The sequence below is a fragment of the Trachinotus anak genome, unplaced genomic scaffold (assembly GCF_046630095.1).
Source record: "Trachinotus anak isolate AG129_WGS33_773 ecotype Australia unplaced genomic scaffold, CSIRO_AGI_Tana_v1 ptg000019l, whole genome shotgun sequence".
Taxonomy (NCBI): Eukaryota; Metazoa; Chordata; class Actinopteri; order Carangiformes; family Carangidae; genus Trachinotus; species Trachinotus anak.
The window spans coordinates 1,743,645-1,760,620 of record NW_027273870.1 but is presented as its reverse complement, the minus strand read 5'-3'; the positions used below and the strand labels follow the sequence as shown (position 1 = coordinate 1,760,620).

General features: G+C 42.6%; 2 protein-coding genes across 3 annotated transcripts in view; one reads left to right on the top strand and one right to left on the bottom strand.

The window, feature by feature from the left end:
• LOC139636508 (sphingosine kinase 1-like) overlaps positions 1-7,137 on the top strand; it is a 38,818-nt gene extending 31,681 nt beyond the window's left edge. Inside the window, exon 5 of the mRNA XM_071504641.1 lies at positions 1,900-7,137. Within this exon, the coding sequence (XP_071360742.1) occupies positions 1,900-2,788 (889 nt within the window). The 3' untranslated portion in view covers positions 2,789-7,137. The remainder of the gene's footprint in view (positions 1-1,899) is intronic.
• A 1,204-nt stretch (positions 7,138-8,341) lies between these two features.
• ube2o (ubiquitin-conjugating enzyme E2O) overlaps positions 8,342-16,976 on the bottom strand; it is a 34,836-nt gene continuing 26,201 nt past the window's right edge. Inside the window, exons 18-23 of one of the 2 annotated variants that reach the window (XM_071504628.1) lie at positions 16,692-16,872; positions 16,071-16,207; positions 15,099-15,302; positions 14,427-14,484; positions 11,812-12,664; positions 8,342-11,402 (exon numbers count right to left, since the gene is read on the bottom strand). In XM_071504628.1, the coding sequence (XP_071360729.1) occupies positions 11,375-11,402; positions 11,812-12,664; positions 14,427-14,484; positions 15,099-15,302; positions 16,071-16,207; positions 16,692-16,872 (1,461 nt within the window). In that variant the 3' untranslated portion in view covers positions 8,342-11,374. Of the gene's footprint in view, positions 11,403-11,807; positions 12,665-14,426; positions 14,485-15,098; positions 15,303-16,070; positions 16,208-16,691; positions 16,873-16,976 lie in introns of those variants that run through there. The other variant, XM_071504629.1, reaches the window with a different exon arrangement.

Here is a 16,976-nt window from a genome sequence, read left to right as displayed (position 1 = left end):
TGTACATAAAGTATCAAAAGTAGAGATACTCATGTCAGAAAAGTCTCCTGTGAGTCATATGTTATTATACATGACATAATTCTTCAATGCATAAGCAATATTTATACACTGTTAGGTATTTTAGTTGCGTTGTGGTATCAGACAGAACTTGAAGGATTTTGGAGGCGTTGCAATTGCATACAGACGTCATTAGATGCAAATTAGTCCAGGTTGGTGCAAACTGACTCAGAGTCTGTGTGACCACAAACACACGGTCAGCTAATGTTTGTTTTATGATTTGAAAAGTGACTATTGTCTATAAGTGTCAGATAAATGTAGTGGAGTAGAAGAATAAAGAAACATAAACTGGAAACATGGACGTACAGGTACTCAGTTACTCTCCACCAGTGACGATACAGACACTGAGTGGAGGTGAGTTGTAGATCTTATTATTTCTTGACCTTCTGACTAAACAGTGATTAGGCAGAAACGGAGCTGATGTGAGATTGTTTGGACGTCCAAACCGGTGAATAAATTCAGGATGATGAATATGGAGAGATCTGCAGGGCCACAGTCAGCGAGCTCCACTGAGACGTCCAGTCATCACTGTAATTGGCTGTGGGTGGTAACAGCAGGCGTATCTGTGTGTGTGTGTGTGTGTGTGTGTGTGTGTGTGTGTGTGTGTGTGTGTGAGAGGGGTGTTATCATGACCTTCCACCCCTGTCTCCATTCTCCCAGATGGGGTTGTCTTTGTTGTCTGACTGACCTGTCATGTCTGAAGGCCCATAAGCTGATTCTGTCCCACCCCCCCCAGCTCCACCCTTCTCATCCACCTCCTCTCTCCCCTCTGTGTTTTTATGATTACACAATAAGGTCACAGTTACTCTGGTATTGTGTAACTCTCCTCTTATAGCTCACTCCCCAAAACACACACCAGCCTTGACCCACTTCCTCACCCAAAAATATGAAGTTCACCTTCCTGTTTTTATTCTAGGAGCTAGATTTTAACTCTGACTGGTCTACGGCTGAAACGAGTGGGCAATTCATTGTTTATGAAGGAAAAGTGCAAAAAAAATTATTTTTTAAAGACATTTTTCACTATTTTCTGACATATAAATGGGCCAACCGGGGCCCATTAGAGCTGGAGACAAACTCCTACCTCTAACTACAGAGGCTGCAAACACAACCTGTCACTGACTCAAGAAGGAATCAACTAAATGGAAATAATTCTGTGCTGTAACAACAGACTAAACAGAAGCATGTTATTAATATTGGTTATGGCTGCAACACTTTTTCTTTCTTTCTTTCTTAACGGTTGTTTCTCACACCATGAATGTGATTGTCCTCATTTTAAGGTTATTTTTTGTGACAGTGATAAATAATGAAGTTTTTCTTAATGAAATACAGGGTGAGTTTTCTCATAGATCAATATATGATCAAAGAATTAACACATCAAACAATCTGACCAGCTTTTAATTCAGTCATTAAATTTAACACTAGTATTATTTAGTAGTGAAGCTTCATTCTTGACTGAATTTATTCATGATTAAAGCAGCTCAACATAATTTTATAATAATAAGTTTTTTTTTGTTTTTTTTTTTGCATTTTTCACAAAACATAACATCTCAACAATTTGCACAGGCCCTCATAGAAATAACTTCCTCCTGCTTTTTATTGTTATTATTTTTTTAAATTTAACCTTTATTTAATCAGGATGTGTTGAGATATATTATCTCTTGGTGGTAAACAAATGAAATTTACAACAGTCACATTTATCACCTTTAGGTCATATCAGAGAGATTGACAGATAAAAAGGCAAAGCTCCTGTCACACGTGGTTTCTATGAGCAGACTTCAGGCAGCACTTGAAGGCAGCATGAGGTGAACAAGCAGTGACTAACTCTCCTCTGTGCTCTTCCAGAGCCTCTCCGGTGTCCAGTGAGGAGCTCCTGGTCAGCTGTGGTTTCCTGCTCTGTAAAGGACTGGTGTCCCGTATGGACCTGGTCTCCGTCCATCTCTCCTCCAGCCCCCGTCTCTTCTCCTTCCTCTCTCTGGCCTGGGGCTTCGTCGCGGACGTGGACGTGGAGAGTGAGAAGTACCGTCACGTAGGAGCTGCCAGGTTCACCGTGGGCACGCTGGTGAGGCTGGCTTCTCTCCGCGTCTACAAGGGCAGGCTGGCTTACCTGCCCGCCACCAAGGACCACAGCAACGAGGGGGGTCCGAGAAACAACAAGACGCTGCACTGCAACAACCAGGCCTCCTCCCTGAGTCCAGCCTCTCTGGTGTGCCGCCAGTCCAGAGACTCTCCCCGCCAGAACACCTTCCACAACTCCTGCCACTCCAACAACTCCCTGAAAGTGCGGAGGACGGAGAGCACGCCTTCCAGAAGCGCCACCAAAGCTCTTGCTGGCCCGTCTGACTCCCTGCTGCTGCCCCTGGAGCAGCCGCTGCCCAGCGACTGGGTGGTGGTCCAGGAGGAAGACTTTGTCCTCATGCTGGCCATGTACCAGTCCCACCTGGCGGAGGACCTGTTTGCAGCACCGGACGCCATCTTGGATGACGGGGTCATCCATCTTTTCTACGTCAGAGCAGGAATATCACGCACCGCTCTGCTGAGGCTGTTCCTAGCTATGGAGAAAGGAACACATCTGGCTACTAACTGTCAACATCTGGTGCACACTAAGGTACGGGCACTCAGGCTGGAGCCGTATTCGCCCAAAGGGATAATAACAGTAGATGGAGAGGTGGTGGAGTACGGGCCGGTGCAAGCAGAGGTGCACAGAGGTCTGGCGAGATTAATCACTGGATGATCTGAACGAACAAACACCAGCAGCTTTCATCTTTGCTTTTAAAGGCTGATGGAGTTTAATAATCAAATGTTAGCATTTCAAATCAGAAATGAGCAGGTACAGGAGGGGAAGACTCATTCACCTCTCAGCGGTACACAGAGGAAGATGCTGTGATGTACGATGGGATATTACAGCAAACAAGTGCCGTGTATGGAGGCCCAAAGTGTCCAATATTAGGTAAATGAGTAAGGATAAATAATCGTGAATAAATGCAGAAAAAAATCTAAAACATAACCATAAAATTGTGACAAAACAAATGCATTTTACAAACTCATAATTATGAAATGTTATTTAATCCCTCTTATTTTCAAAATAAGAGCTTTTATTGTAGGTATATTTTAATTTCAAAATGTCCTTTGACCAAAATTAGTTTTTATTTCCAAACACACTTATTACATTTATATTATCACATAACTCGTGATAACTTGTTTGCATTGATTGACAACAAAGACTTTGTGACAAACCCACAAAGTCCTGAAATAAGAGATTTTTTTTCAAGATATTGACTTTTTAAAAAAAAAGAAAGACATTGACGCGCGCACAAAATAATAAAATATAATCTTTTAGTGGCTCCGTACTTTGTGATGAAAATTAAAATGCAGAGCTTTCCGTTAGCGCCAGCTGGCAGCCATTTTATTATATTAAGTTTTGATTCTAATAAAATAGTTTTGATTAACAAGTTGCGATTTGCGATGCATGTACGATTTACAAACATTAGTCTCGGCTTCAAAACAATGTGAGCACGATGGCAGAGAAACATATCGATCTGTCTGTATCATAGACTGTAAATAAAACATGGACGCAGCCTCCATGATGTCATTCTGAAGAGCGGTTCTGAAGCTCAGAGCGGGCTGCTCCACCGTCGCCATCTTGGCAGTGCCTGACTCCGCCTACCTCCCAGCTGATCCAAAAATAGGCAAAGAGGTGGGGCATGTGTGGAGCCGAGACTTTGGTGCATGTGGTTTTATTACTGTGGCAAGTATATGCTACGTTAGCATCGCTAGCGCAACAGGGCGTCTGCAAATTAAGTAATAATACTCAAATTGGCTGAGGTGTCACGTTTCCATTACTCTGCTTAATGTGCAGCTTTAAATTGCAAACTAACGAACGATTAATGGACATGTGGACGTGTGAATTTCAATATTTCACAAAAGTGAAATACAAAAACTTTTTCCACGTGGTGGAATAGTGGCATATTCCATTCCATTAAAAATGTTCTGTTTTATTTTACAATTTAACTCCTCTCTTTATTTGATATTTAACACTTTGGTGTCTCCATAGCCACAACTGAACGTACTGTAGTAGATGATGTTAGCCTCACTTTACAGACACAGACACAAACAGAGTCACACTTCATCGTCTTATGATGAAGTGTTTGGCCTCCGTGGAAATAAATCCATCACCATCTTTAGCCTCCAGTATTTTATCGTGTTCGTCGCTGCATGGAGAACATTTCCTCTCTTGTCCTGAATCTGACGTATCAGCTTGAATTACAGCATCTTATGCAACAGCGAAGGATCGGATTTCATGCCTTCACAGCTCCTCTGCAGTACGATGGAGACGGTGTGTGTGTGTGTGTGTGTGTGTGAGCAGAGGTGATCAGGCTTTGTGACTGTTTATTGAAAACACAGAGACGATGGTGCTCATCTTCTCTGCTGAGTAATGTGGAGGAAGCTGTTCCTCCAGTCTGCGCTGCAGCAGAGATGAAATGAATCCGGAGAAAACATCTTGCATGATAGAGCTTTAAATGTAACTATTTATTTTTTTAATTTATTTCCTCATATCACGGCTCTTTTGGATGGTTTCTCTGCGGGGTCGCTGGAGCAGAACGGTTTCAGATTTGTTGCCTTAAAGTCTCGTTAGCGTCTCGTTTCCTAAACCGACCATGTTACCTTTAATTTCACTTCACACCAGTTCTTGTATCTTCCTTTCTTCATATTTTGATTGTATCTATAGATTCTATAGATATATGTATAAAGACACAACTGTTAAACAAAGAAGACCTGTTAAAGTCTTCAGGAGCAGTGAAATGAATGTGAACAGTGAGACGTCAACACATTAAAGGGTCAGTTCACCATTTTCATTTTCTTACAATGGCATGTAGTCATTTACATTGGTTTTTCTGTGACTCATTTTTTTATTGACAAGAGAAACTAACTGACTGAAACTAATGCAGTCTAATACAACAGTCCTGCAGTAAATCCTCAGTCATGAAGGTTATAATGTTCAGTTTGTGTTAAAACTGTTTTAGGATGTAGTTTGTGCTGCTGCTGAACTGGGGTGTGTCTGTTAACAATTCACCGGCTCCTCAAACTGCAGCCTCATCCTGCCCTGAAAAACCACCAGAGGTCAAAGGAAACCCTCGGTGAACTGACCCTTTAATCCAGCTGTTTATTGCACGTTGTGTATTCACAGGGTTCATGTAATTGTTGGCTGGTGTGTCTCTGTACCTGTGTGTCACTGTGATGCTCCAAAAACAGACGAGCTGAATGTCGCAGACTGACAGTAACTGTGTGAAAGTGTCCAGTAGCTGTGGCCCTGAGCACCACGCTTCTTCTTCCTGCTTTCATCCATCCATCTGCTGCTCCAAGTACTGCAGTGCTCTGCAGAGCAGCCCCAGGCCTGTGTGTTTCTGGCCCCAGCTGCACACACACACACACACACACACTGTCTCCGTGGAGGATTTATTAATAACCATCACCTAGGTGTCCTTACCATTGAGCTTTAAATCACATGGAGGAAACAATGACTAAGTTTTCTGGCCAACACAAGTTTTTGATCCAAATAGAAAAGTTTAGTTTCAGGTTAAATTATGTTGAATTAAATTCACATAAATCTCATCTGGACACTAATTTTCTTTTCTTGTATAAGAGTCAAAGTGAAGCGAACTCTAACTGCTGCCTTAAACAGTGGGTTTGAGGGTTGAAGGGGGTTAAAAGAGGCCATAGGTGTGTGTGTGTGTGTGTGTGTTGGGGGGGGGGGGGGGGGGGGTTTATTGACTTGTTAAATGCTGCATGAGGGAGGCGGCGTTGTGTTTCTGACGGGGCGCCCTCATTCCTCCTCCTCACCGCAGGAAATCATTTGGGAGCATCAGTGACCTGTTCTGACGTTGTGAGAGAAAGACAAAGACAGACAGACATAGACACACACACACACACACAGACACACACAGACACACAGACACACACACAGACACACACACACAAGGAAACCTGACACTGACCTAACTGAACCATTTTCTGGTTGTAGAGACGCTGTCTGTCAGATTGTGAAGCCTTGATGTGCCTGTTTTTATCAACTCGCCACGACGACGTCTGACACTGTAAAGAAGTGAAATATGAAAGATCAACATTTATTTCCTGTAAAAAGACTTGTTTTTGCACAGTGGAAGTTTGCTGCCGATGATACTGAGGTCATTAAACAGATGTTAATTGTGTTGAATCTTGTTTACTGTTGGCAACGATTGAGAAGCACATAAGATGGAAACAGTACTTGAAAACATGTTGTTGAGTTTTGCTTTTGCTGTTGCTTCGTGGACAGATGTGGTCTGTGGGAACTTTGATTTTTACAGCTGAGAAAAAAAATATTTCTGAAAAAAAAGATGTAAAATTATCCAGTAATTCAAGAGAAAAAAAAAAAAAAGCAATTCTGTGTCTTCAGTTGTTTTCTTCTGCTTGGAAACCACACGTCTGTTCTTATTTTTACACCAGACAGCTACAGACCACTTCATCTTTTTTTTTTCTATGCAAGGTCAGATGTTGAGGATGCTGCGTCCATGTAACTGTTCATGTGCCTTGACTGTGCTGCCTCCTGGTGGTCTGAACACGGCGGTGCATACACTGATTTCTCATTTGCAACTGGCTGAGTTTGAATTAATAACCGAGGAGACCCTGTCATCTTCAGCATGTTTTCATCAAGGAGAAGAAACTGGGGCGAGTCCTGCTTCTCTCTGCAGGCCAGTGCGACTGAGGTCAGGTTGTCCCAGTTAAACCAGACGAATAAAACAAAAGAGGATGAAGGAGCTCACGTGCACTGCTCTGTCAGAAACTCACTCACTTCATCCGACTGTTGATTCGCTGATCGTCTTTACCTGCTGCTTCTGAACTGCTGTTGTCTCGCGTGTTTAAATGTTTGTGGTGAAGGGAAATTTCTGTTTATATTTTCTTGCACATTGAAGATTGAATGATTCTTTATTCAAAGAGAGATCTATTTTTCCATTTAGACAAATGTCTGTAATTTTCTATCATCAAATTGAACATTCTGCCGGAGTGTTTCTGATCAAAAAATGAAATAAATGATGACAAATAACCCGTCTCAGATTTGGTTTTTGTGTTTAAGTGTTTTCTTTGCTGCTGAGTTTATGATCATTTAGATCCAAGAGTTAAACTCACTAAACTTGATGCAGGTATAATCGTCCTTGCTGAATTTTAAAGTCTTAGAGGGTGATTGGTTTGCCCAATAATATTTTCAGCAGATTTCAAGATTTTAAGAGTTTAATAAAGTGCAGGAAGGTGCTTGTTTGCACATCATGACCTGTATTTAGACCAAGTGCATGATAATAGATTCAATGGACTCGACAGGCGAATAAAATCAAGTTTTCTGAGCATTTCTTCTTCACTATCCTGCAGCTGGCTGAGACAGGAGAGGACACCACATCACTTAGCTGCAGGAGCTCCAGTGAAACATAATCATTCAACATTAGGCCTTTTAGTACAGACGTGTTTTTTGCATTACGACAGAAAAAAAAAAAACACAATTCGATGAGCAGAAAGTCGACATTATGAGACTGATCAGGATCAGAGGTGAAAACGGTGCAGGGCAATGTTTCCAAACTTATGTTATTTATTACTACTTACTATCACAGGAATCCATAGATAGATAATGTTAGACTTTGTTAGAATTATATGTATGTATGTATATATATATATATATATATATATATATATATATATATATATATACAAATAACAGGTGACAGCAGCCACACGACTCTAAAGTTAAAGTTAGAGGAAAAGGTTGATGTTGTTCTGTTTGTTTGTTGCTGCCAACTAATCCCATGAAAACATCAAAACCAACAACGTGTTAGTTTCACTTCTTTCTGTGGCCCAAATCTCATTTATCTGTGCTGCAGACATAAAATAAATCTGTCACATATGGTTTCCTAAAAAAAGCTGGACATTATTTTTTTTGCACGTTACTCAAAATGCTGTAAATAGTGCATATGTTAGGGACTATTTTCAGAGGCGGATTAACACACATTTTGTGCTCTAGTGAGACGAGGATGGTGTATTTGGGCTTTGCATTATAATAATCTACAGTGTCCATGTTTATTGTAATGAAAGAAAATGTCTCTGAAAACAACAACATTGATGCATTTTTCTTGGCTTGGTTTGGTGTTTTCATGGGATGACGGCAAAAACAGAAGGATACAGACAACCACCAGCCTCATCCTTTGATATCACTGTGAAGAAAAGCTAAGTGGGATCCAAATGAATAAAAAAAAAAGCCACAGTGTTTCTATGGTACTGCTTGCAAAGTTTAATACATCACTATACAGTTGTCTTAACTCAACAAAAGTAAACCATTAAAAAATGAAAAATCATAAGTACAATACACACTCAGCATTTTGTACATATATGCCCCAAGCATCCACGTGACTTGTTAGAACTCAAGTTTGTGTTAAATATATACTGTATGTATTTATATATTTTAATATAGTCATGACGTCTGTACAGAGGGAATCAGGCTACAAATCATAACTTTATTAGTTCTTTTTTTTAATATATCAATAACAGGCCACTGTGGAAACGTAGACATCGTACAGTCAAGTCTTGTGTGTAGCCCAATCAAAAGGCTTAAAGCAACATGTTACATGCTTTGGCTGTAAAACAAACTTCTCGCAGGAATAATAATACTAATAATGATAATAATAATAATCATGGTTTAAATCTGAATAATATACACATACACAGAAAATTGTACAAAGCATCATGTGCTTGATATCCTGCTGGATTTTTGCTTCGAGATCTTGTGAGATATTTTCACATTTTCTGTTTCTGCGACTGTTGACAAATGAGAGAAGGTGAAGGACTGAACAATAACGTCACCTTTAAATTCTCGGCGGACCTGCGTGTTTTTACTTTTTACATCTTCAGGCTGAGCTTTGAGCATCGAAAACAGGCTCCTCCAGGAACTGTGAAGGTGACATTTTACAAACAGCAGCATGTGTGTGTGCGTGTGTGTGTGTGTGTGTGTGTGTGGGGGGGGGGGGGGGGGGGGGGGGGGGGGGGCAGTAAAGCAAACAAGGCTACATGCTACAGCTACAGCAGCCAGTGGAGACGACCACACGTCCTCCCTCTGTAGCATTAAAGGCAGAAGTAAAATCCAGGAAGAGGACAAAATGTCACGGATGCTTAATCGATCAATTTTAAGAGAAAAGAAATGGAAGACGAAGCAAAACTAAATAATCCTCATTCATGACCAAGTGTTTTTTCTTTTTTTTCTTTTTTTTTTGTGTTTTTGTTTTAAACGCAGCAACTCTTGGCTCATGTTTTTATCCTCTCCCATCACTCAGTTCAGAAACACTCTTCAGCATCAAGGTTCTTTGTTCAAGTAAAATACCAGACAGCCAAAGCTCTCTTGTTTATTTCACAGATTATAGCAAGCACAAGGGGTTTGTCTGACCTGTATTATAATAATAAGAAGAATGATAATCACAATTCGAATCAAAACTTCTTGAAAGGAAAATAAAGAACATTATGTTAGAGGTGAGATGCAGTTATTTAAATAGATGTAAACAAAGACTGTTCTGGTTTCCCCAGGAAGCACGATTAGACCCAAAGGTGTGTTTCACTTTGTTTCACAGTAAATTACAGCACAAGAGCTTTGTGTTAACTTAAATTAAACCATTATTTATTTTCATCCAGATCTAATGTATGTAATATACAGAGAGAGAAAAGAAGCTGAGAGACAACAGTCAGATTAGCTAAAGTTTTGCCTGCGTGCTGTAATTTCCTCTCATCAGTGGGGTCAGCAGTCGCCTTCGTGGGATAAGACGCTCAAGTCGGGAAAACGAGGAGTAACAGAAAATAATAATAAAGCAGATTAATTATAATAACAAACCTTCAGCATCACACTTACTGTAGTTTGCATTTTGATGTCATTAAACTCTGCACATGCAATTTGAAGAGGAAACTCCGAGTACAGCGACGGCCGCAGACTCGTGGTTAAGAACTGATAAAAGGGGGAAACTGATCAGAAATCTGCACTTTGAAGGAGGAAAACACTCAAACAGGGTTTTAGTGGTTTTTAGTTTGTGTCTAGGTCTGTGTAGGTTAATGTCTAAAGCATGACACAAGCAGCTCTGAACACAATGGTCTGAGATCATTAAGAACAATTCAAGTAAGGCAACATGTTGACATGAGATGACGGAATGGATGCTGTATGTTTTTTTTTTGTGTTTTTTTTCTCTATTTATTCTTTAACTTGTGTCATTTGCAGTGATGTGGGTTCACCTCCGTCACAGAAAGGTGGAGCATCGCGGGGCGAAGCTCCGCTCTGAGACAGTTCAGCCTCTGTGAGCGCGACAACCTTTCAACACTCCGAAACACTGAAGCACAAGTTCCATTTTAGTGATCACCTTTGCTAAATTCTACAGAAAGTGAATGGAACTTTTGTATGTAGAGGTGGCGGCTGTGTTAAGCTTTGACTAGAGCACGAACTCCTTCACATACAGCCACCTGACTGTCGTCCTGTGCCTGGCTGGCTTCTCTACACACCAAACAGCTACAGCAGTCTGACCTCCGGAGGTGATGCGTATGTAAACTTTGTCACTCGATGTTCGCTGCGTGGTTCAGTGCGAGTGATTGGCGAAGGAAAATACCAGCAAGTATAGTGAACGAAGTGGTGAAGCTGTCGTGGTTGGCAGTTTTACTGACATTCAGTACGTTCTACTTGAATATTCGTGTGGGTGTGTGTGTGTGTGTTTGTGTGAATAGAGAGAAATTTGGCAGAAAGCGTACAACCAGTGACTTCTACTTAAAAAAGATTCCTCCTGGTCGGTGTATTTATACGTCACCTCTCCCAGACCAGATTGTCCATTCGTTTGTTGTAGTGCAGGATGGTACAGCGATAATATCAGTAGTGCTACAGATAGCCGCAGTTAGCCCAACAGCCAGGAGAGCTGGGATTTTCAGTTTCTCAGTGGAACCCAGCCAATCACCAGTCTGCTTTACATTTTTCCGGCTGATTGACATGGCAGAGTGGTTATCCAGCAAGTCCCCACCCGTGTGGTGGATGCTTGCTGGAGGCTAAGGTGGACACAGGGGATGGGAGGAGGGTTCATGGCACTGATTTTTCATCTCGTTTAGTCCTTTTTGCATCCACACCACTGCCACTGAAGTCAGAGTCCTTGACTTTGAGGCTGAGAGAGAATCTTTGCCTCCGTGTTTTTACCTGTGTCATGAAAAGATGAGGGTTTCTCTGTGACGGGGGGTCGCTCCCCTAGGTTTGTGTAACTGGGTGATCACATGTGAGCTCCACCCCTCTTTATCCATCACTCTCATCTGCAGGGACACTGAAGGAAAACAAAGACATTATCAAGTTGCGTCCAAATCAGAACTTGCTCACTCCCCCTGATCAAAGATGCAGTCCTCCTGCAGCCGTGGCCTGATCGAGAGCAATTATTAGGCGGCGGGGGGTGGGGGGTGGGGGAGGGGGGTGGGGGTGGGGGGGGGGGGGGGGGGGGGGGGGCAGCAGGAGCAGTACAGACTTAGAGATGGAGGTAAAGGACAAAAATGTGGGCAGTGCTGGGGGCACAGTGCAGCTCTGGACAGTAGTACAGAAGATTGAAAATTGTAGCCCCCCCCAAGACAAGTAGTGGATCCTCCTCTAAAGCTCGAGGCAGATGAAAAGGTAGAAGAGACGAAGGGAAAGAGCAGGAAGCAGTGCAGAGGAGTGTTGGGGAACGGTGAGGAGGCACTTACTTGTCCTCTGTGTGCTCAGGGATGGCAGCGGCGGCCAGTGCAGCTCGGTACTGCAGCAGCACACCTCGGACGCTCTTCACAAACCCCTTGGAGAGCGGGAAGAGCGGAAACCCGATGTCCGGGTAGCCGCTGCCCTCTGGGAGGAAACTCCGGTAGCTCTTTCTCCGTTTCTTTGGTCGCACCACTGGCTGGCTTCCTGCAGAGGCCGCCGCTCCTCCGCTAACCGTGGCGGAACCTGATTCTGATGTCCCGCCGCGGACTACAGAGCCGGGGACTACAGAGCCGGGGACTGTGGAACCAGCCCTGTTCTCACCACCCAGAGAGGTGTTCCCCTGGCTGCTGTCACAGTCTGAGTTCTGGCTCAGCTCCTGCTGAGAGGCCGCCGTAGTGGAGGGACTCAGCCCTGAATCCTCCAGCTCCTCCTCCATAATACTGGTAACTCCTGCTCCTGTGACCCCCTCCTCCCCGGGCTTACTGGGGCTGCTGTGGGCCACCACCACGGGGCCGGATCCCAGAGGCAGCTGCTCGTCCAGAGGCTCCACTGATGAAGGTCGGTCTTTCGAGTGCGAAGCCCTGCAGGACATGTGTGCTGCTTGGCCCCTCTCTGCAGCGTCGTTCAGCTCGAGCCAAGCCTCCAGACGGTGGACGAGCCGCCAGCCGTTAGAGACAAAGTGCTCCTGGATCTCCTGTCTGAAGACCTCCACGGGATTCTGCAGAAGCTGCGTCATGGACTGGACCATCTTGATCAGGGCCATCTCGTTGTAACAGCGGCTGTTCTCGTATCCTTCCTGGAGGCCTCGGTCGCTGTCGAAGCCGGCCTCGTTATAGTAAGGCTCATTGACGAGGATAAGCCCTGCAGGAAAAATACACATGTATGTGCTAAAATGTGAGATCAAGAGTGGACATCAAAGCATCAAAAATTGCAAAGTTGAAAACCACAACAATCACAACAGTCAATGACGAAAGTCGAGCTTTTGATTTATACAGTCATAAACGGATGAAGGTCCCCAGTGACGCCTGCAGCCGAGCCTACACTAAAATGTGTCAAGATCTGCAAAATCAGAACATTACTGGTCTTCAGATTTAGTCGATATCTCTTTATCACACTGACAACAAACACAAAGTTGGTTATGTATCCTTTGCCTTAGATTTTGATGCTGTTTTTATTTACAACGTAGTGGCTTTTAGCTCAGAGTTTTTGTGTTTTGATGCTGTATATACAGTAAACTAGAGGCATTTTGTGCCTGGACATTAATTGTCAAAATTCCCTATAAGGTTTTCGGCAAGGCTCCATCACAGCAAAAGTCTACAGTCATTAATCGCCTCTACGCTGACGATACCCAGATTTACATCCCTGTTTAATCCAACTCAACTCACAAGCCAGTTTAACTCTGACCACTCCTGTTTGTACAGTGTGTCCAGTGGTTGCTGCAGGTGTCAGGTAATGTGATGTTATGTGCTGCAGCAGGTGGATTTTGTCCTTTATGATCCACATTTGAATAGTTTCACGTCAGTCTTATCCTCTTACATAAGTGCTGTAAATTCTAACATGTTTGTTAATTTTAACAATTACGTTTATAATTAATGAGAATAATTTTTACTGTATTGTTTTATTACTTTTTTTTTTGTCTGTGACAATTGAGATTTGTTCATGATAATGAGCTAAGTAGCATTAAAACATGAACATCGAGGGAGTGAATTAATCTAACTGCTGTTTTCTTTCCTGCATTTTTATGTCCCTTGTTGCAGCCGTTGGGTCGATTTACAACTTAAAACTGCACTTTAACTTTATTTTATCAGTGTTTTTAAATCTTAACTGATTTTATTTTATAGCTTGTTTCTGAATGTCAGTCTTTACCTGTACAAAGTAGTTTGAATTGCCTTGGTGTGTGAAATGTGCCTTATAAATAAAGCTACCTCGACTTGTCTATATAGCTATAGCTATAGATGTACATATTCAATTTTCAATTCAATCTTTAGAAAGGACACAGATGGGGGGTGCATAGGAAGAAAACAAACAACAAACAAAAAGATATAACATCAAATCCAAACAAAAAACATCCACTACACTCAGATACAGGCTGCAACACCAGTGGTTCCAAACTTTACAGACTATGATGTTAAAACAAAGATTAAACTGGAAAAGTCAAACTGATGCTATGAGACAGAAAAGCTGTGAAGAAGGGAAATTAAATTCCTCAAAAACTAATTTTGGTCTGTTTTTGTTTTCAGTTAGATTAAATGGATTCTATATAATTCACGCGCCGTGTGAGACGACTGAGATTTGGTGAGCCGTCTCAAAATAAACCAACAAACAACGAACAGCAGCAGCAGGTTCAGTGTGGATGTTTCACTGTGTGGTGGAGGGAGAACACTGCACCGAGTGGTTAAAAACACACAACACATCTGAGACAGTGATTAAAATCTGGACTCTTTGGGCACTTTGTCTGGAGGACAGATTGACAGATACATTTTATGGACGTGGTGTCGTGTCTGTGTGTGAGGCAGATATGTTTGGTTGAATGACTGAGCTCTGAGCAAATGAACGCATCAATAAAACATTTATGTGCTGCAGATAAAAGAGAGTGTGTGTGTGTGTGTGTGTGTGTACTAACCTTGTATGGAGATGAGGACTTGCAGCAGACTGGACTTGCTGGTCCACCTCTCTGTGCCCTGTGGATCATATCATCAACACAAATTCTTGAGAAAAGAAATTTGTTACTGCTTTTTAACCTGAAGCTGAACTGCTGATACGTTAATCAGCTGAACGAGCTGCATGAGGAGCAGCAAAGCTCTCTGACGTGTTCTTCTCCAAACAGATTTATTTATGTGCAGTCATGCTCTGTAGCTTCTGGTTACTTCATACAACTCTGATCTAAATCTTAGCGTTGCTCCAAAACAGAGCTGCAGCTGCAGATCATTGTCTTGCTCCGTCTAATCAGTTATTAGTCAATTTTTTTGTAAACTGACGTATCAATTTATTGGCTAATAGTTTGTCTGCAGCACATTTGCTCTGTGTTCAGTTACCATATTTGCAATATTTATACAAAGCCGTCGAGATCGAGTTAAGTATCCGAACAGGAAACAGAAACAGAAACAGAAACAGACTGTGGGACATAAATGATCAAATCTGTCAAACTGGTGAAACTTCCACTGTCACCAGAAGTTAAAACAAGCAGGTTTAACTGTGTTGACACTTGTTCTTTTAATTAGAGGTCAACACAGGTCTGTAAAACTGTTGTTACTGCATCTCTAAAGATCTGTCAATCACTGAAGTCAGCGCTCACTTTGCCGATCCAGGTGCCCAGGAGACTGACGCAGACTTTGCCGTTGTCGTAGAGGTTGGGATTGAGGCGGCCGCTGCACTGTGACAGGTAGCGGAACAACGGCGGCACAGCTGGGTAGATGTTGGGCAGTTGGATGTCAAACAGGAACAGACCATCCTCGTAGGGCGTACGGGTCGGCCCTTTGATCAGAGCGGAGAACAGGTCCTGTGGCGGAGAAAGCAAAGGAACTGCTGTCAGTGTGATGTTAGAGAGACGATCTGATGTCCACTGAGGTTAATGTTGGAGAATACGGTGAAATAAAAGAATAAAACGACACTACAGTGAAGTATTTTACCTTTAATCTTTACCTTTCCTTTTTATACATCACTGTAGAATATTCATGTGTGTGGAACCTCAACGTTTACAGGATTTTATTTATACATTTTCAACCACAAATCTTTTCTACACATTTATAACCTTGAATCTCTCAAGCAAACTTTTGTCGCAGGTTTACAGTGGATGGCTTCGAAATAATTACAACCCAGAATAACAGCCCGGTGGTTTTATGCCTCCATGACTAGTTTTAAATCACATCCCTGTTTATCCAGAGTCGTATAAAATATGAACCATTTATGTGAAGTTTTGTCAGACCTGCTGTGTGAAGTCTTGAGGAATGGCTAATAAGTGTTTTGTGAAGTCACACTGAAACCAAAACCTAACGGTTTGTCCTTGAATCAAAGTGAACATTTGTGCCAAATTAAAAGAAGTTCCTGAAATATCATGTCCATGAGAATGGGACATACCTGCGTACCTATGTACAGAGACGAACCCAGATTCTTAGTTTCATAACAATCACGCAGTAAATTCTGACAAGACAAATAATGTGTAGTTGATTGTTAATTCTAGTTCCTTGTTTCTTTTTTTTATTGATAATAACTAATCTTTCAAAATTAGGCGATAAGAGCGTTGTGATGTTTATGACCAGAAACCCACCATGCGATCTTCAAATGTTTTGACCATGATGCCGTCTGGCAGTGACGTCGCTAGAAGAGCCATTTCCTTCCTCACTGTGCTGAAGAACTTCTTGGCCTCTGCCGGCTGAAACTCCATTTTCTTGAACGAGTGAGTGTCTGTGTCAAAGAGAGAGAAGACGAGTAAGGAGTGAACAGCAACACACGAAGAACAGAAACGTATGTGAGCACAGCTCAGCTTGTGTGAGCAGGGAATTCATCCGGCTGCAGGATGTGTGTGCAGGTCAGTGACGGACAGCTACGATTACAGGATGGAAATGAGAGGCAGCGACTGTCACTCATAGTAATGAAGAAATGTGAGGTTTCCTGTGTGGTTTCCTGAGTTCACATAAGACAGGTTCACTCCACAAAACACGAGTTTAATATAAATCCTGATGAGATCTGAAGCTCCAGTGACGGACGCGTTATCAGGTCTGTGCTCACAGCTCGACAACGAGTCTTTGATTCAATCGGCACAACGCAGAACAGAAACCAAACGAGACAAAGGGAGGGAAAAAAGATGCACAGAGGGAGAGAAACAAAAAAGAGGAAAAGAGGAAAAGAACAGAAGAAGCAAACAAGGAATTGAATCCTCATTTCTCACCTGGAGCCCACTCCAGCACAGAGAACACCTCCCCCTTGGCACTGGTGAAGGTGACGCCAGGCTTGCCGCCGCTCTGTTGGCAAAGTACTGGTGTGTCACTGAGAAACTCACTGGGCCACTCTTGTCCACCAACCGGTGTCTGCGGCTCCTGTTGGGGCTTCTCCTCTCCAGCTCGCTCCACCTGAACAGCCACACATCAGAGGGTTCAAACACAATCTAATGTCACAATGTCGCACTTAACTACTTAATTGTTTGGATTTCACTGGAGAATTTGCCTTGTTCTAG